The sequence below is a fragment of the Cryptotermes secundus genome, unplaced genomic scaffold, assembly GCF_002891405.2.
Source record: "Cryptotermes secundus unplaced genomic scaffold, Csec_1.0 scaffold1886, whole genome shotgun sequence".
Lineage (NCBI taxonomy): Eukaryota > Metazoa > Arthropoda > Insecta > Blattodea > Kalotermitidae > Cryptotermes > Cryptotermes secundus.
The window spans coordinates 1,893-24,744 of record NW_019740676.1 but is presented as its reverse complement, the minus strand read 5'-3'; the positions used below and the strand labels follow the sequence as shown (position 1 = coordinate 24,744).

Sequence of the window (22,852 nt, the reverse complement as noted above, 5' to 3'; positions counted from 1 at the left end):
AATCCTGCTGAAAATAACTGTGTAAGTTCCACATCATCCAGCTGCAGCACGAAATTGTAAAAAATACGGCAGTATAAGGTGCTGTCCACGGTCATGTCGAAGATCAGTCCAATGATTCGTAAACCAGAAATGGCAGACCACACACCCACTTTTTGTGGGTGTAGTGGTGATTCAGCAATCTCATGTGGGTTTTCAGAAGCCCAGATCCTGGAATTCTGTGCATTTACATATCCTGATAGGTGGACCATGCTTCATCACTAAACCAAGTGATATCCAAAATTCTGTGGTTATCGAGCACGGATTCCCGAAACCATAAACAGTTCTGTACCCGTTTATATTTATCAACATCACCCAATTCCTGAACACTGGTAAGCTTGTAGGGATGAAGATTTGCTTTCTTTGCAGCCCGCTGACACATTGAATAAGAATACCCGGTTTCCTGGCTTAGACGTCGTAATGATTTCTTGGGAGACTGCAGTAACCTGTCCTGCACAATTGCAATCGTTTCTTCTGGCATTTCTGAACGGTTTTTACCACGTTCACTTAAAAGTGTCCCTGTCCTTTCCAATTTCTGAGCCCAGGACTGTATAGTCGATTTCGCTGGCTTCTTGCGAACTCCAAACTTCCTCCTGAATTCCAATTGTGCGTTCACAATCGAGCTTGTCACCCAGTACATGCGCACAAGAAACACTTGCTGTTCAACAGTGTACTCCATGACTGTCGCCTGCGCACTGAAGACACGTTTCAGGATTGTCCTTGACCTTGCAGCATATGGGCTGCCACTTGCCGGATCATGCGCACACCATTCGACTCAGCACGGCCCACGGATTATTATGTCATAATTGTGAGCGGTTATATGCATCAACTGTGGAATTATTAGCAAATTCATTGGGCCGGTTCTACACGATTCACCCTGTACTTCTGTAAGACATATATGAAAGTGATTTAGATCAACAGAAGTGGAAGCTGATATTATGCTTTAGACAGGTTTCATTAGGGAACTCCCATATCACACTCCATTAAAATGTGCACTGCCTGCAAGAACTGCAACATGCAACAACGCGAATACAGACACAGTTCTGCCATAGACAATGGTAAATATGCATAAAAGAGAAAGGAAAAGACCCAACTGGTATTCTGCCTTATACGCTTATGAATACAAGTGAACACATTCCATAATTGAACATTTCTTGTTACATATTGATTACTACATTTATAGCACTGATAAACTTAAGCATTAGAAGACAGAAATGAGAAACTGTATCTTAATTTAGCTCAGCAAGCTACCTACAAACATATAATGCTTCAAATGAAGGAAGGCAGAGATGAGACGATTAGAATTACTGTCACGGGCAGTTCTCTAGCTTTCCAAGCAAGCAGCAAGCGCACACAAGCTTCTCATGTTTACAAACATCATGTTAACTTCCCACACTTTCATCACTGTAATGGCTTCCTTCTCTGCGAACAGATTTTGAAGAAACACTTTTCTTAAGTTTGTTCAGCAAAACTGAAGAGAACTTAAATGTAGAAATAATACATCAGGGTGACATTTAAACTATACAATAAAAAAATTAAAAAGTGTAACTCCTAATTTGGATTAATTAAATTTTTTCCATAATGACCCTCAAATATTTATTCTTCTTGAAGTACATGACCTATGACGGGAAGCCCAACATGATGAGACTTTAATGCAAACAAGGAAGTTCTGAGCAAAATTCATACTTTCTTTCTGCATAGACATCTAGTCGTATATATCTACTGTTAATACCATCATATTATTATTATTACTATTGCTCCTGCTATTGCCATCATCACAATAATTTCTGAAGAACATGTTACTTAAATACAGACTGATTACATTAACTTGTCAGATAGTCTCAAGAGTTCCACACTACCTCTGTCATCATAATAAACATGACATGCAAGTATGTTTTATGGGCCGCACCATAGCTCAAGCGGTTAGTCACCGCGGCGGCCCGGGTTTGATCCCAGGTCTGGTCAAGTGGGATTTGTGGTGGACAAAGTGGTACTGGGGCAGGTTTCCCCCGAGTACTTCAGTTTTCTCTGCCAATCTTCATTCCACCAGTTGCTCCACAATCACCCTCACCTATCATCTGGGGCTGGTACAATAGGTCAGAAGCGGCTGCAGTACAAGGGATGTAGTCCCACCCCACTTGCAATAAAAAAGAAAGTGTGTTTTATGATCTATCTCTGTACCAAATTTCACATGTCTAGCTGCAGTGGTTCAGTAGTTAATGCCATCAAACTGGAACTGAAGGTCAGAAAACAATTTCTACAAACTTTATAAACTGTTAGAATTACTGGGTTTTTGGACTTTGTCTATCGTCCGGTATTCTAGAAAGTAGAAAACACAGTGTTTCGGATACTGGATCTGTTTCTAAAACCCAGTAATTCTGAGTGTTATACACCACTGTCAGAACCCTTTAGAATCTATTTACCAGCTGTCCTAATGAACATTCGCCTTATACACAGAACTAGATTAAAGGAGCTGGAATGAAGTGACAGTCTACAGTCTATTTACACTCCATTTTTAACACAGCCCACTAGCAATCCTGCAGCTCAAATAACACACAGAACTTTGCCTAAGGGTCATTTCATATTCAACTGGTTCCTTCAATTGGAGTCCCAGGCAACAAAATCGTAATTCAGTCACATCCTCAGGCACAAATAGGACATGTGATCCATGTCAGGGCACCTTTTACAGAGGGAGCTATTTACCAGTCCCGGTTTAAATAGGTGTCCTTTCAACTGACTGGGTCCACTGTGTTTTAACTGTGGCACCTCTCAAGTTTGTGGGCACTCGGTGGCATAGTTGCTGAGACACTATGCTACAAGCCAGAAGGTCACAGGTTCAATTCCTGATTAGGTCACTGGATTTTTCAATTGATCTAATCCTTCCAGCCGCACTATGGCCCTGGGATCAACTCAGCCTCTAACAGATATGGGTACCATGAATCTTCCTGGGAGGTAAAGGACAGCTGGCGCATAAGGCTGACAACATCACCTCCATTTGTGAGCTGACTGTTTAGGAAATGCTGAAGCCTCAATGCCTCACAACCCTATGGGCCTCCACAGACTGTTACAGGAATAGCTTTACCTCCAAAGTCCATTCCTTTATAAGGAAAAAGAGAACTTACTTAATTATGGTGCTGAGCTCTTCTTGAGAAGCCAAATCTGCAGCTACTCAAGAATTTCCCAGCATTTTTTGGAACCCGAAGGTTCATTACTGTGTTCACAAGAGCCCTCAACTGGTCCCTATCCTGAGCAAGATCAATCCAATCCATACCATCCCATCATATCTCTCTAAGATCCATTTTAATATTGTTCAGCCACCTACACCTTGGTCTCCCAGTGGTCTCTTTCCTTCTGGCTTTCCCACCAATATCCCATATGCATTCCTCTTTTACCACATCCATGCTACATGCCCTGTCCACCTCATTCTCTTTGACTTGACCATTCTAATTATATTTGGTGACGAGTACAAGTTAAGAAGCTCCTCATTATGCAGTTTTCTCCAACCTCCTGTCACGTAAGGAAACATAGAACTACTTCCTTACAGTATCTACCAGATTTGAATCTTTTGCAATGGTGGAAAGTCTTATTCTGGTCTTCTAAGTTATGACACTATGTTGCCTGGTAGATGGTTACCAGAGAGCATACTGCCCCTGGCTTCAACAGACCAGCAGGAAACTTTGGTAACCATGCCATAAGCCAGAAGACCATGAATGAATTTCACATAAACTGTTATCAAGCATAATGTTGTATTGCAGCATCCTGTTGCACCGCTTAGATCTGACTTTGCGTTTTGCTTTGATGCCGTCTGTGTGCAACTTCGGTTACTATTCTCTCATAGTTTTCTCTGTCATCACTACATGTTTCAGCCTAACTGACGGTCATCTTCAGGTGTACAGGTTGTTGTGATGAAGGAACCTGCTGCTTAGTGTAATGCTGTTCTGTTTCTGTTATGCGGAGGCCTCGGACTGCATCTAGGTTAACCATCTGTTGTTTATTTAGGTGTCCTTGAGCTGCCCACGTCTGTTGTTAGTTGGCCATCAACAGAACAAATTCCTGCCCCAGCAANCAGATTTTCACTTCAGTCTTGACATGCACAGATCTTCACTTCAGTCTTGACATGACCATATTTTTGTGGCATAACCTCAAGAGAAAAGACTATCTGAAAGAGCCAAGCATGGATGATAGGGCAGCAGAATGGATGTCAGAGAAATGCTGTAACTTGCTTGCTACAACTGCACAGCAACAGGTCCTTGCTCTTATGGCAGACGAGTCACTTGAGGTCTCGTGCTGGTGAGTCACGGGCCTGAAACAATTACATGAATAGCATTAACAAACAGGTTCTGATTTGCATATGAATCTGCATGTACAGTTTCAAACTTGATCCACTTTTAATTTCAACAAAATATAAAACGTCTATTTTTATTTCAGATTTAGGGTTACTATTTCTAGCTGTAAATTGGATGTAGTGGGTTTTGTTAAAATTTATAGAAAGTAGATTTACTTTGAACCATTCATTTATACTATGAAAAGCGTTGTTTATATTTACATAGAGATCATCATAGTTTGAACTTTTAACTAACAAACTAGTATCATCTGCAAATAATATAGGTAGTTTTATCATTTATAGTTTTGGGTAAATCGTTTATATAAATGAGAAATAACAATGGACCCAGAATTGAACCTTGCGGGACACCATGTTTAATTTTGCTCCATGTCGAAAATTCATTGAGATTAAGATTTATATTTGTAATTAAAACCCTTTGATATCTATTTCTGATATACGATTCAAGCCATAGTTTAGCTTTACCGTTTATCCCATAGAACTCCAATTTTGACAACAGAACCTCATGATTAACACAATCAAAGGCCTTTTCGAAGTAACAAAAAATGCCTCCTATTAAGTTTTTGCTGTTTAAGGTCTTGCAGATTTCATTCACTAATTTGTATATAGCCTCACCTGTTGAAGATTTTGTTCTAAAACAAATTGTTCTTCCACTAAAATGTTATTGTTATTTAAGTGCTCAATCAACTGAATGCTGATAGCTTTTCAAAATACCTTAGAGAACAAAGTTAGAAGTGATATAGGCCTATAGTTGGAAATATTTGTTTTTTCACCCTTTTTAAACAGCGTTCTTATAAAGATTTAAGTTTAATATGTGGAAAGGGATTTATAAAAGTTTTCATTAAATGCTGAATGGGAGTAGTGTCTGGAAGGTAACTAATATTAGTATTATTTTGTTTACTTTTTGCATTTTTATTTTCAACTACAGATAAAAGGTAATTGTTAAAGGTTTCCACAATTACTTTTCTCTAATCCATTTTCCATCCACCTTTAATGTGCATATTTTTTCATTATTTGGCACCTTATTAGTTTCTAATTTTACTATATCCCATATGGTTTTATTTTTATTTTTGGAATTTTTTAATTTTGTTATCATATTTTAGTTTTTTAGCTTCCTTAATGACCTTAGATACAATTTTACAGTATTTTTTATAATAGTTTCTTAATTCTGCATTATTACTGTTTCTACAAGCCATATAGAGTACTCTTTTATGTTTACAGGACATTATTATTCCTATAGTAATCCATCACTTATTTTATTTGAAATATTAATTTTTTTGGGGGGGAAAACTGGAATAGTAAATTTTCAAGTAAGTGTCTAAAAAGGAGTTAAAACATTATATTAACATCATCACTAGAAAATGTTGAGCCCCATGTTTCATAACTTAGTTTAATTAAAAAGCAATTTATTGTTTGTTTATTTTCCTTATTATTTTGAATTGTTTAGCAGGTGTTCTCATGTTTAGTGCTTTAAATGTTATGGACTGTGCATCATGATCAGACAATCCATTTATTATAGACCTTACAGAATAATTTTCCCTTCTAGTAATATGGATGAAAATATTATCAATGGCTGTAGCAGAATTTCCTTGAATTCTGGTGGGAAAATTTATCATACTTATTAAATTATAAGTTCTCAATAAGGTACCTAACTTATTTTTCTTTTCACTATCAAGAAGGTAATTTATATTAATATCCCCACAAATAATATATTCTTGTGTTGAGGTATATAGGTTTGTAAGTACTGAATCTAGTTTTGTTATGAATGTATCAATGTTTGCAGTCAGAGCTCTATATATTGTAATTATACAAAGTCTGTTGGAGCTCAGGTTTAACTTAACAGCACATACCTCAAAATCTTTTTCTTTACAATATTTTTTAGGTCTATATTTACAAATTTCAAGCTTGTGCATAGATAGATGCATACTCCTCCTCTTTCATACAAGGTTCTACAATAGTTTGCTCCAGTTTATAAGAATATATGTTTAACTGTTGCAATTCCAAGAAATTCATGTGATGTTCTGTAAAACAAAATATGTGGGGGGAGGCTGGGTGTAGATGACTTAATAGCTCATTTGCTTTCCCCCTTAAACCTCTAATGCTCTGATGGCAAATATTAAAGAATTTGATATCATTTTCTTTTTGGTTACTCCGTTTAAGGAAATATTTCTTTTTGGGGAACTTGTATTTACCATGAAAATTCCTTATTTTTCATACCTGGTAGTTTTTCAGTCCATTTGATTTGCGTACTGGTTCATTTATTTTTGCTCTGTCATTTTTACTGAGTCATTCATAGCTGGAAACTTGTTAGCTTGTAGATTTGTATTATAATTTTCAGATTCCTTCCAGAGCAAGCAAATTGGGGTCAAATTTGTATTAGATTGAGAAACTGTCACACAGGTTGCTGCTATATGTTTAAGTATATCTTCTTTTCCTCTCCTGTTCAGATGCACACCTTGTCATGTAAAGAAGTGTCTGTTTAAGTCACAGTTCATTACTGTGACATGTTCATGACATTTCATGATTTTAAACAGTTTCCTATCAAAGGCATTTATTTCATTATTTATGCAAGACCAATCTGCCAGGTCGTATCTATGTGGTATACCTAACAGAATAATATTAGTATGAGTATTATTACTTACAAAGTTTAAAATGTGTCTTAGTCCCATTTTAGAATTATTTTTGGAGATATCGTTTGCACCTCTACTAAATACAAGATCCTCATTTTATCCTAAGGTTAAAATAGTATCTTTTACAGAATTACTTAGGGTAAATAAATCAGCTCCTGGTTTTATAATTCCAATTACCTTATAAGTTTTATCAAGATTTTCTCTCAATTTACTTGCACATCTCCTTACATGGCTGTCTCCAATAATTAACATAGTGTGGTTTCCTTTGTTCTTTGAAGCACTTGCTGCTGAATCAGCAACTTTTTCCTTGGGAGCCTCTTTCTCATTCCTTGCATTAGCCTCAACGGTTTCCTCACTGTCATATAAATGTAAGATGTCACTGTTCAGAACTTTATTGTTATTACATGTTACTAGACCATTTATTATCACTGAAATGTTATTAATCATCTGTCCTTCTGCATCAGCCTTGTATTTACTGTCTCTTGCTTGAAAATTACTTTTGTCGATACTATTTCGTACCGTTTTACTTGGTTTGAGAATTTCTTCCTTTGTTGCTTCAGTAGACTTAATAACCTCATTGAGGTTAGATAAATTTCAAAATGATTACTTGTTGTTACATATGTTTCCTCATGGTCTTTTAACTTATCTGTTCTCTTCTTTTGTTGATTTCTTTGTATTTGGATTCAGTTTTTTTTTCACTTGGAGATATTTGAGAACCATTTCCATCATTTTGTATGACACTTCTATTAGCACTAGACAAAGCGTCCACAATGCCCAGCTCTTCCTTCAAAATTTCTGTAATTTTTAGGGCAGATTCCAATTCCATTGCAATCTTACTCACTTCCAACTTTAATCCTACACAACATTGACATTGTAATTCCAAGCGTTTCATTATTTCCGTATTAATAAATTCACACATTTATGACCAATTACCTTTCCTTCTTTCTTTGATGTCAGTACGGCCTTTATAAAATGCAGTTATTTAGATCAGATTATTAGCGAGGATCAAATATTGGTTCTAGAAGAACTGGAAACAAAATGGAACAAAAGTATTCAAGCACAACAACAAATGTCAAGGACAATCATCTCATAAAATGAAAATGCTGATCTTCCTCAGAACCTGATTCATGCATCAGATCCATCATTAAAAAAAAGTGTTAACACTCTGCTCAACAATTAATAAAATATGGCTACAAACCACTCAAAAGACTGTGCAAGCCATGGAGAAATGATGAGAATCAACACGAACTTCCATACTGCAAAATTATTTGCAGAGAAAGTAATTCAAACAGTGAAGCTTCATTACTTACGGTTCACTGTAACCAAGCTCATACTTACCAATACAGAGAAGTGTTCAACACAAAATGTGTACCTACTTTTAAACTCTCCTACAACACCAAATTTCATGAACCAAATACAAACTAATCTATACTGTGAAGTGTTGTTTCATAAATACCTGTAATAGTATTAATCTTTTCTTCTAACAAATAATGAATCATTTAAACCTACATAACATTTCTGGGACGTCTTTCCCTCTCTCTCCAACATATGATCCCACAATGGCATACTTCAAATTCTCAATTTCTAACACGAATATAAGAGTGTTCATTATGAAAAAGTTAAATAGTTCCATCCAGTGTGACTAGTTAAGATTTTCTTATTTCAATTATTCATGCCCTTACATGTTTCGGTCTTCAGCGACCATCTTCAGATGGACACGTTTACATCAATATTGTTAGAAGCCACCATTACAGTACATGTTCTAAAAGTTAAAATATATACATACAATATAAATAATATACAATTGGTTGTAAACTCTAAAGTCTTTACAACTACAGTGGTTGTTCCAATACATTAAAATATTTTTAGATAGTTTGTTAATATTCTAGTGGAATCGTAAACCAAGCTGGTTTGTGTCATCCCTCTTATTATTTCTTTTGACGGGGGCCGAATGTATGCTACCTTGTCGTTCTCGAGAAGATGGTTCTTTAATGTTGTCCTGTATCTGTTTGTGGCCCGCTGTGTTGTTTTTACGGAACTATTTTAACTTTTTCATAATATTAGTGTGACGGACCAGAATGAAACAAATCAAAAAAGTATTCCTTATTTTACACATAAAATCAACATTTATATCTTTGTCATCACATTATATATGTTTCATTCCACAGCATACTGTGAGTCTGTTAATTCTTTCGGTCATAATGACGGGCTTACGTTTACAACCACCTCGGAGCTCAAGCACAGACACGTTCATGCATACCACAACTGCAGAACTGCAGCTGCACTTCTAATAAGTGTCTATATCGTCTATATGATTCAAATTTATATATTCACGAAGATGTATGATGAGCAATATTTGTGAAATACCCTGATCTCCTGCTTACAGAACAAATTCATATAAAAAATCACAGTATGTACATTAAGCTGTTAAATTACAAACATCACACTATCTCAACGTACGTAAATATTAACGAATATTAGTAATTAATTAAAATCCTGTAACCTCCAGTCAACTTAACATAACCAAACTCGACCCCCGCCTCTTCACTCATGGCTTACAATTCCTCCACAGATAACACCACAGATCAGGGGGCGGTAACTCAATGCTATTAGCGGGTTACAGAGCCACCGTTACGTCATGTAGCATCACTGCTGTCCCAATCTAGCGGACACTTTATTTTTAGAAAATAGCTGCCGCTAGCGCCGAGAGCTCGGTCGGTAAGAGGGTATGCTATCTTACCACCTGCCCTGTCGGTAAGAAAGTATGCTATCATACCAACAGCCTTTGTGTACTGCTCCCTCCCAAAGAATCACTGGTTCACACGAATAGCTAGAAATAATAATTGATGTAAATGAAATGTTCATATTTTACAGGCACTGGTCAGAAACTTTCTCCCGATAAATAATGTTGCAACTGCAGGGCTCTTCTTCTGCAGAGGTTCTTATTCTATTGTGTTTTTTTATTTTTGAACCGAGTTTAGTATCACTTCACTCAAAACCATCTGGAGGGAATGAGTTAAATGATATCAAACTCAGTTCAAAAACTGAAAACACACAATGGAATAACAACATCTGCAGTACAAGATATCAGGTTGAAACATTATTTATCGGGAGAAAGTTTCTCACCAGTGCCTGTAAAATAAGAACATTTCATTTACATCAATTCAGCACCCCCTTACTGAAATGCAATGGATATTTGAACTATAACATATATAGAATACTTGTGTTTATGAAAGCTGATGGTGGGTAAACTTGAAAGAAAATTCTGTTTCCATCAGAGATACCTGCATTCAACTTCATAACTTTGATTACAACTTATACTTGAAAGCTACACAAAACATAGCTTTTCAGTTACATTAATGTGTTACAAATCATGTATAGGGGGTGATAATACTGAGGTTTCCATTTGTTATTAATTTCAGTAGTATAATGAAACTCGACAATCTGATACACACTCTTGTTAACAAGATTAAGATTGCATTTAATAATATATGAAAAGCAATAAAATAATTGCAGAACTCTGACAAACCTCATGATCTGAAACATGTTCATGTTTCCAAATTCAATACTAAACATAATAATGTGGTCAAAATAATAAATTAACTGAACAAATAAAATGAACCTTGAAAGTCTGATATATATGTACAGGGTGTTTCACGACTTTAGGGCATAACTGCAGGAGGTGATTTCCTAGGTTTTTTTTGATCAAAGAAGTTCATATAAACATGTGTCCGATTTTGGACGGTTACGGAGTTATGACCGTTTAAAACTCAGAACAGAAGGTAAGGATTACTGACAATAAACTGAACAAAATAATAAACCAGCATAATACATGATACATTTAAAGTATGAATGCAAAGTTAACTTCCTGAAATTACCTTTAATTTTAATTTATTGGTGCTTAAAGCCGATTTTAAAAAATGTCACCGCCGGCTGCAACACAGGCTGCTGCTTGGTTGTGAACCGCGCCGGAGGTAGCTCTCAAGTGTCGAGATAACGTGNCATGACTGGCGAGCGATGACATAACGTGCTGACTGCGCGTTCTGATATGAGCCAACTACATAAGCACGGCTAGGGAGTATCATCGCACTCAAGGACAAACATAGATAAGGGCTCTCAGCTGAGAGGTACAGCGAGGTACAGTGCTTGAACCTGCCAGAAGACCACACTTTTCTTGGGCCATTATCTCTGTAACCGTTCAACTTTGGACATAGGTGTTTTGGGTTATATCGGCATACTTTAACATAAGGAACACCCTCCCGAAGTTTGGCACATTCCTCCTGGGACATCCTGTATATATGTTCACAAGTTCAATGCTGAACACAGTAATGTGGCCAAAATAATTTAGTGACTGAAGGGATATACCCATAATAACAAATTAGATGAATAAAATATGTAAACACTAATAAGTAAACTTCCTACCTACGAAGTAGTTAATAAACTTAATTACAAAACACACAGTGAATCCTGACATTGATTTTGCTCCTTGGTGTTTCATGCTGAATCAGGTAACCTGAAGATTGCAAGTCAATTATAAAGTAATGCCACTTCATTCTTACCCACATATAAACAAGAACCATTTGAGTCAGAAAAGAATTTCCCACACAATTCTTGATTGAAATATAATTATTTTCAGATACAGGGCAGAATGAACTCTGACCATCTTCTGACAATGATGTTCTAATATAGTGCGAAGAAGGAAACAGGTCTCCAAAGCAAGGAAGAGATGGATTCAAGATCAGAATAGGTTTCTTGTATGTAATATGACTAGAGGTGACAATGTTATCAACAAATTACTCCATACAACAGCATGTGAAGGCATGGTAGTTGCTTGTCGCCAGGGTTACTTTCTCCAACTTATGAAACATCTATTGATGCTCATGTGATCAATTGGAATATATTATTCCAGTAATTCAATAACTCCTCTCTGCCGATTTCCAGGGCTGGTATGGGCAGGATACTACAAGGCAAAAATGAAGAAGCATTACTTTCTTAATGACTTACTTATGTGTCAGTAGCTTAATCTTCCACTTTGTGGCCCTCTGCCTATCTGCTTTGGTCATCGTCATCAACCTGTTTGTTCGCTTACACCACCAAGGAATGTAAATTCTTGTGAGATATCTCACAATACCATCTATTATTTGTTGGTAGTGAAGTGAACAACCGGTACACCTAATCCACGCCAAGTCAATGGTGCTCTTAATGGCAGCTGTGATATGCTGCAATATGAATTGAATTGCCTGCCATCATAGATTTCATTAGAGTTACAGCATACCAACAGTCTCCACACCAACGTCTCAGAATGACAGGTGAGAGACTGTACTGTATCACTGCACTCCGTGAAATATATGAAGGCATAGGCTGATAGCAGCACTTCAGATGTCACGCACGTCTTGCATGCATCACAGCTGACACCACGAAGCACGTGTCTGGCAACGGAACCACTGACATAGGCTACTGAGAACACTTCCATGTCACCAGCATGAACTGCAGCAACCATGTCCTTCTGTACTTGCTGAGTAACATGGAAACACAGGAACTTCATCAGGGTTACCTTGCCATGACCTGTGGACAGATTTAGTGAAGCCTCAGGTGCCCTGAACAATGACTGCAGGTTACCCACAACAGTAGCACCATCATACTCACAAACAGTTCCACACAGACCTATGATAGCAAGTGCACTGATGATGTTAGTCTTCAGGGCATCTACAAACTGTCCCGCAGTCGGATTATTGTTCAAACCAGACTACGAACGAATAGCTTCAAATGTGTTCATCAAATAGCTGTTGCCAGGTATTCACCACAACACCCCACTGAAAGAACATTAAAAAGGAAATTAGTGGGCTTCCTTACATGATGGACTTCGTCAGATTTGAAAATAAACACACTTTACTTGAAAGGGACTGCCATTATAAAGATTTTGTATATTTCATTAAATTATTCCTCATAGCAGTCATCACCACCTTATTCTCTTATAAATCATATTACTGATAATGTGATATGCTTTGCAAACATTTTTAAATACCCTAAATACATCTGACATATCCTATATAACTTTTGTATCGATAAGATTGTATTGTAGCATCCTATTGCACTCTTCCATTGTATTATAAATCTTATTTTACAGTCTTATGTGAAACTATTTATTAACTTTAAGTTTAAAATTTAAAACTTAAAAAGTTGCATATAAGACAGTAAACTAAGATTTATAATAAACTTGTATACTGATGTACGGTTTCATAAGTAATGAATGATGATGACAATGACATCTGTTTGATCACAACTGGGTTCTTGGGATAATTACTTCAAAAATTAGCTCTCATTATTCTCGCTAGCCACTTCTTCCATAACAGAACATAATTCATAGTATAGAGTGCAGTGGTCCTTACCAGTAGCCAGTACAGTGTTGTGGCTTGCTGCAATGATTGATATGCCTGAGTTCTCCATCAGCAGCATTTATTTTTACAGGGCTTAGAAGAAACGTGGTTTCTTTCACTGCAAAAGTTGGTGGCTGCTGTTGATAATGGTTGCACTGCAAACATTTTAAAGGAAGTGGAAGGACCATGTGCATGGACAGGAATATGTGTTACAGGGGATGGCACCAGTGTCTTGTTGTAAGTGGTGGGAAATACAACATGAGTACAGTCTTCATGAGGCAAGGGATTCAATGAAGGGACAGGTGATTGTGGGAGTGACTGTGAAACAGAATCTGAGCCACATGGAACTGCTACTCTATTCAGGTGTACCCTTTCAGCAGTAGTGAAATCACTTTCCTGGAAATGTTTGCTGCACAAATATTTATTGTGCACCATTCTAGCAGAATCAATAGTGCAGGATATTCCAACTTTTCCTGCCCATACCGCAGCCCTGTAAAAGTAGAACAAATAGTCTCAAAACCTAGAAATAATTCTTCAGTAAACATTACAAACTTGGTTCACTTCTAAATTTTTGGGTTATGTTGAATAAATTGAACACAGACATACACCAAACTTAATTTATTCATTGAATTAAGCAACACATAATGAAGTAATTACACCATGAATTAAAACAGACATACCGTGCTGGAACCCTTGGAAAGCTGAAGAATTTGATGCCTTGCTTGCTGTATGACAAGCACCCTGCAGCAGCACGTTTTCGTTTTCATGTTTATACTGCAAGAAGCAAGACAAAAATTATAACACCATCACGGCACGCTTGTAACTCCTTCACGTTCAACAGACAATCTATGGGATAAACCGAAAGTTGTAGAACATATCATAAAATAAATATCGTTTAGATGACAGTTCATGATAACCCCAAAAATTTTAGGCTTGAAAGAATTCTGTTTCTAATTTCATTTGTGGTAGTAAGCATAACATTCATATACACAAATAATATGTTTAATATGGAGCTGTAACTTCGTTCACAAATGTCTACTTTCGTTTTGCAACCACATCAAATAAAAATTCATACTTACCAATTTGCATATAATGAACCACTATAACCGCAAATAATTGCAGTAATTAAAATTGGTTTGTTTAGGCTCTCTGATTGGTCGAGATCTGTGTGAGGTACCTTCCGTCGTTCATAGGGGCAGCAGTTACCATGTTTCCCCTTCTCCTGTGAAGTTTCTACCACCTGCCTCTGACACAGACATCACCATGTGAGCAAATCTATTTGATAACTGGTGAAAATATCAGTCTGGGACATGGTATTTGAACAACTTTAAAATAAACAAAACACCACAATGATTAAATATATTACAGGAAACTACGAAATTGATGTAGTGAATATTGTGTGTGAAGGCAAACTTTACGTTTTTGTCTGGTAAGAAATTCTCCTCACATGGTGATTTGCTGTGATCCAAAACCAGACCTCTCTTCATCATGACCACAGTTAACTCACAACTGTTCTTGTTTATGCTGTAAACACATAAAATAAATATTAAATATTTATCACATGAAAATAAAAAGAAAATTCATTACTTAACTTCCTCACTAGAATTTTAATCCTACTGTAAACTGAATTGACTTCTCAAAATTAAAATCCACTCCCCATACACCTTCATGCCACAGTGCATAATTAGTTAAGCATAGGGACAACTTTATTTTTACTTTTTTTGATTGTGCATCATTATCATGCTTAACATGATTGAAGGATTATCACTGGGAACACTATAGTGGAGACCTTACTAATCACACAGGACACTTCTTCTGTAAGGTTATGTGTTGTGCACCACAAAAAGATATTTTACAGAGAATCTAGTACTATACAAGATGACTTGTGACTCATTCTATATCCTATGGCTTATATTATGCCTGTATGAGGATCAATTAGAAAGTGAAATAAATGGAATGGAATGAAAATAAAGACTGGTACACAGAATAACCAACAATGTTACAATTATATCATGGCCTTATACTTCAGACTTGAGGTCATATTCTCCTATGTAATAATTATAAGTAAAATATCCCTGTTGCATGTATTTATTTATGCAACTAGAGATATACATATATGTTTTGGCTGAGGATGTAGTTTCAACTATCAAGCTATCAAGGTACAACACTCGCAGCTAAAAAGGGAACACACATCACAAGACACGGTTTACACAGAATATAAGAAAAACGACCCCCATGGTAGAAGAACCACACGCAAGTTTTAATTGAGACACATAAGAAGAATAATCTTAACAAGTTTTAGTGTGTGTAAATTTATTATAGTTGGCGAATACGCACTTTTTAAATAATTTTATATAGACATATAATGGAAAGCAATGCAACAGGTTAGCGTAATTAGAGCACCTGATGCTGGCGCCATGTTGCCGAAACATGTTATGAAGTAACAGTTGAAATTGAGTGCACTGCAAGAGGGCCACTGTATGCATATTATGGATGAAGCTATCAAGGTAGTTAAAAATGTACAAATATTTCATTACCTTTGTTCAAAGGTCAAAATTAACTCTGTTTTTGTTCTTGCATTTTAATGGAACTCAGCATACGAGAGCTGTATCATTTTGAGCATCATTTATTTTGTAAGTTGCATAATTTTGGTGGTAAATTATTATGAGCTGAAGAAGTAGTTCCCAAGAGATCGATCACAGTGATCACCGTGATTGATATCCAAAATGGCGGTTCCATCAGTGGTTAATGCGGTTGACGCTGATGACACTCCAATTTTCATCAATAATAGTAGTGAAACAAGTGAAGTAACGAGTACTTGGTGTGATAAATTTAAAATACAATTGCAAAAGACCATAATAGAACTCAGATAAGCACAAAAAAATTATTGAACTGCTACAAGAAGAGATGAACTTAAACACGCCCATTCGGACCGTAAGTACAGACGCATGTTACTTGCATTACAACGAGAATTCAACACAGTTGGAACTCAGAAAAAGGGAACTGAGTTCATGTGTTAATGAACTTCATGAAACTCACCTGGAACATCTGGCGAACCTGACGTAGGTTTTTCATGGTTTTTCACAGTACCTCCAGGCAAATGCTGGCTGGAATTAGTATCCCTAATCAGGTGACGACCACGAAGACTTGAATACATTATTTTCTAATCATCAGCCATTTGATACCATATAGTTTCCGCCACGAAGTGAGTTGTGAAATCATGAAAAGAAATGTGGTGCAAGAGCAGTTTTGAATGTTATTAATAATTATAAACAACTTTCAGCGCCAGAAGAGGTACTGTCCAACATGAAGATTGAGCCTGATGACAGCGAACTGAAGCTGCAGGAAGCTGTTACAGAATCAATGAAGAATATAGAAAAGGTACATCACATCGGAAGATTTCCTTTTTAATCCTCACAAATGTTTGGCTGTTGTAGGGGACATTTCTCTTGATCAGTCAAGACCATCTTCCCCTCACCTGCCTGAGATAAGACAGGAACGGCCCTATGGATAGGTGGTGGGAGGTGATGAAATCGTCCCTAGCTACAGAATCCTGTGCCATGTTAGTTCCTACATAGTGTCTCCATATGTTCCAGTTATAAAATGTTGCGCAAAACTTTGTAGTAAAGTTCATTATGATGTTTCCTCTTTGGTTACTGTACAAAACCATTGTACTGTGGAGAAACTGTGTTCTGATTTAACCTGAGGGCTATTAAACTGTTTATCTCAGTCTGTTGTGGTGGGCCTCAAACCAGTATATCATATCATCACATTTAAGTCATCATCATCCTTTCTTACTCTGCTATGAACCAGAAGGTTGCCGGTTCAATTTCCAATGAGGTAATTGGATTTTTAAATTGACTGAATCCTTCCAGCTGTACTATGGGGTGGATTCAGCATCTAATAGAAATGAGTACCAGGGATCGTCCTGGGGGTAAAGGGTGACGGGAATGTAAGGTTGACAACCTCACCGCTGTACGTGAGCCGACTGCCAAGAAAATATGGAAGCCTCACTGTCTCACACCCCTATGGGCCTCCACGGCCTGTTGCAGGATGCTATCATCCTTTCTCATATTTTGGTTATTGAGACCTGTTATGGCCTCTTGTCAAATAGGTACCAGGAGCACTTTCCCCGGGTTGGGAGGGCATGGAGCTGGCCACTCACCTCCATCTAGTGTATAATTAATTAAGAATAGGGACAGAGTTGCATTTATGGATACTAAAAAACAGAATGCTGTATAGCTACATAATTTAACTCTTTGTGATTTGTGATGTTTGTAGGTGGTAGAGTCAGTGTTGGAGAGAAACACGGAAGGTGGTTTCATTGTGCTGCATGCTACCGTAGAATTCTGCCATGCGTTGGGTGACATTGCCACGTATGGTCTGGCTGGCAACAGGGATGAGGACGCTCAGGAACTACTTGTGAGTATAATGCAACCATTTGCAGATTTGGTAAGGGCACTTTGGTTTAGCATGTGTCAACACTGGATACAGTTCATTGCCCATCTACAGTTATTTACTGCAGCTGCAACATAATTAGAATATATTTTAATTACAGTTGAATTTCATGATAATGGATATATACGAATTAGTGAACTGAGTACAGAACTGGAAACATCCAATGAAAGGTCCTAGAAATGAAAGCACCCTATACAATAAGAATGTGATAGTTGAAATGGTAGAACCTTTTTCTTCTTCTTCTTCTTGACAAATGGTGTCTTCTGGAATAAAATGCATATATAAAGTACATAAGCATTTTCAAGGAATGGCAGTTGACCTACCAGGTGGAATATAGCCTGTTCAATGGTAGCACATTCTTGAGGGGAAAAAGAGTTCTCATAGTAATTGCCATTTTAAGAAAATAGTTCCAAGGAGGAAGCGGCTTTTCAGTGGAAACAGACAAGATTATGGGACCACTGTGTATATCATCCATGTGTGCCATCCTCACCTTAATGTGTAAACCAACTGGTGGATTTATGTTAAACTCTGAATTGTCATCGTGCCACTCACATGTTCTTTCAGTTGCATACCAGCAGCCATATAAACATGGCGACTGAGCTGGGAGCAACACTAGAGCCACTTAAATTGGGTCCTTAACAAGAAGGTCCTGGGGTAAGCTGTTATACCCATTCAGAAGGTTCTGAGTTTTATCCTTGGTCACATCTATGTACAGATTTCTTTGCTTACAGATGATGCCATGCCATCTACCAGAGTTAAAGCTTTGGGAATACAAAGGATACCCCCCTCCCATGTTAAAATGTAGGGTCCCTCTGCTGACCAGCACTATCATGATTACCCTATCATGGGGGGGTGAGATTATTGTCTCCACCTCAGATGCTTTCAGTAGAACATTTTGTTATATACGTGTTGTTTTGGCTTCCTTTTCTCCCATTCTGTATGTGACAGTTTGTAACTAGCCAACGTATTGTGGCATTTGAGTGTGTAAATACTTTGCACTTGATACAGTTTGTTGTGTAGGCATAGAATGTTGCAGAGCGGTTCATTTTGCAGATAGGTTGCATGAATTAAGAAGAAACATGCCTCAAAATTATTACTGTCCCATTATACTTTTATTAAAATATTTTGCGTTAATCATTTCAATCCCTGTGACTTTAAGGGGCTGTAGCATGCTCATATCTGGTTGTTGGCTGTATGATTAAGTTGTGTTGGAAAACAGAATGTTACATGTTTTTATAATTTCACAAAATAACAGATTGCACTAAACATGGATGTTACCCCTATTTTCTGGCTGGAACTTCAGGACGAAAGGATGTTATGCATTACCTGGAAACATGGTCACATTCTGTAAGATCCTAAAATACAGTTACTTTAATGTTGTCCCTCTTTCTAATTTCAGATACCTGTCTCATAAATTTCATGGAAAGGGACCTGGCAGAAATAAAATAGAGAAACGAATGAAGAAGAATGAGCAGGAAGGAGTGAGTATCATTCCAGACCTGGTCATGAGCTGTTATTTGTAACTAGTACTATATTGTAGCACCCTGCTTGAACACATATTTTTTATTTTGTTTCAAGTTGATGAAACAGATGACCTCAACACACCCCACTTGGAACGCTTTGGGTCTTGCAGCAGGAACAGAAAGAAACATGCTCCATTCTTGGTCCTTAGTGACAGTAAACAAATATGAGTATGCTTTTTGTCTGCCACTGATTCAATTCATTCAAAAGAACAGCCAGATCTAGCGAAAAAAAAAGTAATTCTATTCATTACCTGACAGACATGAGAACACAGATTACTAGATGAAACCAGTCAACTCAATTCAAAATTTGTCTTATCATGACATTACAAATAGCAGTAATTCATAGGTTTAACTTAAAGACTGAGTAGATGAGCCTCCATATGCTAATGTTGATAATGTCATTTAGTGATTGTACTGCCTCAAAGTAAATATTTGTTTTTCTCTGATCATGTCACTTGTTATAATTTCTCAACTGTAGACCGTAAAGTGTCATTTTAATAATGGATGATTGTTCAATAAGACTTTCCTGCTTGATATGCTTAAGTTTTACTAGGAATTTCTGTTTTTGATGCAGAATATGAAATTTAATTAAAAAAAAATCATCTGTGAGGTTTTTGTGAAATCTGCTAGTTTAACATGAGCATTACTACATTTTCTTTGTTTCTTCCTTTTTTCAGGGCAACCATCTCAAAAACAAAACTGCAGATTCTTCGTGAAATATGCTGGCACCAACTCTGAAATTTAGTGTGGACTTATATTTTTATTGTTTGTTACTGTCTGGAATATCATCTCTATTTTTAAGTAAGACACAGCTTGCAGCTGCTGATAGTGCCTGTATATACTGGAAGGAAGGCCACAGAGTTTATGTCACACTCAAATGAGTACAGAGGTTCTCCTGTGCCCGCTGTTGGCACCTGTAAGCAGAAAAGTACAATTTCTAGTGAGCAGTTGCTTGTTTATAGGACCTGAGCCAGATGAACCGCCTCTGAACTAAATCGGACATGAAGTAATTATATATGTGGCCTTTCTTGATTGCAATAGCAGTATTTGTACACCCCCATCCATGCTTCATTCAAGCATGTAAATTGGCCACTGAGCATTGTGACACGTATCCTTCCAAAAGATGAAAGAAACCCTGGTTCAGTGATAGGCCAGTATGAAAAGCTGTAAAATTATACAAGCAACAGAATCAGATGTACATTCTACTGCAAATCATTGTAAAGCACCACTGACATATTATTGAAACATTTATAATGGGTTATGAAAGTAACTTGGTTCATCCTGGCCCATCACACTAGTAGTTGCGTATAAGATTTTTAACCACCGTCCAGTCTGATTGATGAAAGTTTTTAATTTTCATCATTTACATGTTTCTGTCAAAACGACCATCTTCAGAAGGATATTATCAACACACATGGAAGCTACTGTTACCATGTCATATATATAAATTTTGTGTCTCTTTAACTAATATTAAGATGTATACAGGGTGTCCCTGGAGGAATGTGCCAGACTTCGGGAGGGTGTTCCTTATGTTAAAGTATGCCGATATAACCCAAAACACCTATGTCCAAAGTTGAACGGTTACGGAGATAATGGCCAGAGAAGTGTGAAACTTTGACAGGTGTTACAAACTTGTTGATTACCAAATACATATTAAAACTGGCAGGAATATGTGGTTTCTGTAATGTTAATAATGTATGTAACATCAGACTAACTTGTGAGTGACATGAAGTCATTAAATTGAACTACAAAAAAACTTGCACGCTATGTCATAGTTGTCGTTAGGGTTCCAAGCACTATACATGACACATAAATGGCAAGCACTGACGTAACATGGCTGACTGTGCATTCTGGTATGCGAATGTGTGTGGCTAGTGTGAAGCGTCATCACCACACTCAAGGACAAACATCGATAAGACTTGTTTGCTGACAGGTACAGTGCGTGGACATGCCTGAAGACCACACTTTTCTCGGGCCATTATCTCCGTAACTGTTCAACTTTGGACATAGGTGTTTTGGGTTATATCGACATACTTTAACTCAAGGAGCACCCTCCCAAAGTCTGGCACATTCCTCCTGGGACACTCTGTAATGATTTGTTAAAACATCTAAAAATTATTACCATTAGTCTCTTTACAAAATAATGTTCAATATTTGTTTTAATCTAGAACCAAATTGGTTGATGTTGTTACACTTCTGTAATAATGTTAGGTGTTTTAACAAATCAATGTACATCTTAGTATTAGTTAAAAGACATAACATTTATATCTATGACATGGTAACAGTAGTTTCCATATGTGTTGATAAAATCCTTCTGAGACATGTAAAGGATTAAAAATTAAAAACAGCTTTTATCAAAAACAGTGGATGGTTGTTAAACATCTTATAAAAAGAAGTAAAGCTATCCCAGTAAGAGGCCGTGAAGGCCCATAGGGTTCTGAGACATTGATGGTCCCATATTATCTAGACAATTGGCTCAAAGATGGTGGTAAGGTTGTCAGCCTTACGCGCCGGCCGCGTTTTACTCCCCAGGAAAATTATTTAATTAATTCCTGTTACTCATTTCTGTTAGAGGCTGAGGAATAGGTCAATTGAAAAAAATTCAATGACCTCATCGGAACTTGAACCCGCGACCTTCCGGCTTATAGTATAGCCCCTCAACCATCTACACTACTGTGTGTCTCCTTAAAAATCTTATATATGGTGATAAAAGTCCTATGTTTAAGCCACGTGCAGATGATCAAGAGTCTTCTGTAGCAAAGTGGATAATTTTCAGTCCAGTGTGACATACAAGTTTACAACACTTCAGTCTTTATTCACCTTACATGTTTCGATTCAAAAGAATCATCCTCAGAGGCGCACCACTATGATCAGGAAACTCTGTCACGTAAGATGTTTTAACAATATGCACATAAGCTATGCGTAATGCTCACTATATAATTTTCTTTTTTTGTTTTTATCACAGTTAGTTTTGATGTTTGGCTTAAGCATTCACAATGACGCTTCTTGAAGTGTAGATTTACATATGATGCTGTTTCTTTTAAGCATATTTGCTGGGTATTCTGATTGGGATTTCCCACTGCACGCGATGTGATGTTCACTTTTCCATACAGTAGCTTCGCTATGTATTTAAAATTGTATTAAAAATTTCTTTTGCATGTAAAAAATTAGTTATTATGTTAAAATATTGTGAGCCAACATTGGGTCATGTTGTTTTCCTCCTGATGGTGGAGGATGTTCTTATTGTTAGTTGATGACTAACAATAAGAACATACAATCAAGAGAAATAAACGACATCCTCCACCATCAGGAGGAAAACAACATGACCCAATGTTGGCTCACAATATTTTAACATAATAACTAATTTTTTACATGCAAAAGAAATTTTTAATACAATTTTAAATACATAGCGAAGCTACTGTATGGAAAAGTGAACATCACATCGCGTGCAGTGGGAAATCCCAATCAGAATACCCAGCAAATATG

The 22,852-nt window shown here is 36.9% G+C and overlaps 2 protein-coding genes across 15 annotated transcripts; one reads left to right on the top strand and one right to left on the bottom strand.

The window, feature by feature from the left end:
- Window positions 1–4,108: 4,108 nt before the first annotated feature.
- Window positions 4,109–15,887, bottom strand: LOC111872592. 9 transcript variants are annotated; one of them, XR_004513920.1, is made up of 6 exons: window positions 15,723–15,811; window positions 14,465–14,909; window positions 14,066–14,159; window positions 13,398–13,875; window positions 12,655–12,821; window positions 4,109–4,339 (listed from the first exon to the last, which is right to left on the bottom strand). XR_004513920.1 is itself a non-coding variant. In XM_023866658.2 (6 exons), exons 1-5 carry the CDS (start codon window positions 15,869–15,871, stop codon window positions 13,831–13,833), a joined length of 561 nt encoding a protein of 186 aa, XP_023722426.2. In that variant the 5' UTR covers window positions 15,872–15,887; the 3' UTR covers window positions 11,261–12,821; window positions 13,398–13,830. The 9 variants fall into 9 exon arrangements, 1 of the variants encoding a protein (XP_023722426.2); XR_002844250.2 differs by lacking the exon at window positions 4,109–4,339 and having other exon boundaries at window positions 11,261–12,821; window positions 14,465–14,631; window positions 14,833–14,909; XM_023866658.2 differs by lacking the exon at window positions 4,109–4,339 and having other exon boundaries at window positions 11,261–12,821; window positions 14,465–14,631; window positions 14,804–14,909; window positions 15,723–15,887.
- Window positions 15,822–20,849, top strand: LOC111872593. Of its 6 annotated transcripts, XR_002844251.2 has the most exons (6): window positions 16,115–16,319; window positions 16,669–16,766; window positions 17,667–17,807; window positions 19,243–19,324; window positions 19,422–19,600; window positions 20,044–20,841. XR_002844251.2 is itself a non-coding variant. In XM_023866660.2 (5 exons), exons 2-5 carry the CDS (start codon window positions 17,740–17,742, stop codon window positions 20,102–20,104), a joined length of 324 nt encoding a protein of 107 aa, XP_023722428.1. In that variant the 5' UTR covers window positions 15,824–15,892; window positions 17,667–17,739; the 3' UTR covers window positions 20,105–20,837. The 6 variants fall into 6 exon arrangements, 2 of the variants coding, with proteins under 2 accessions (XP_023722428.1, XP_023722427.1); XR_004513926.1 differs by lacking the exon at window positions 16,115–16,319 and adding an exon at window positions 15,822–15,892 and having other exon boundaries at window positions 19,422–20,849; XM_023866660.2 differs by lacking the exons at window positions 16,115–16,319; window positions 16,669–16,766 and adding an exon at window positions 15,824–15,892 and having other exon boundaries at window positions 19,422–19,534; window positions 20,044–20,837.
- Window positions 20,850–22,852: the final 2,003 nt, after the last annotated feature.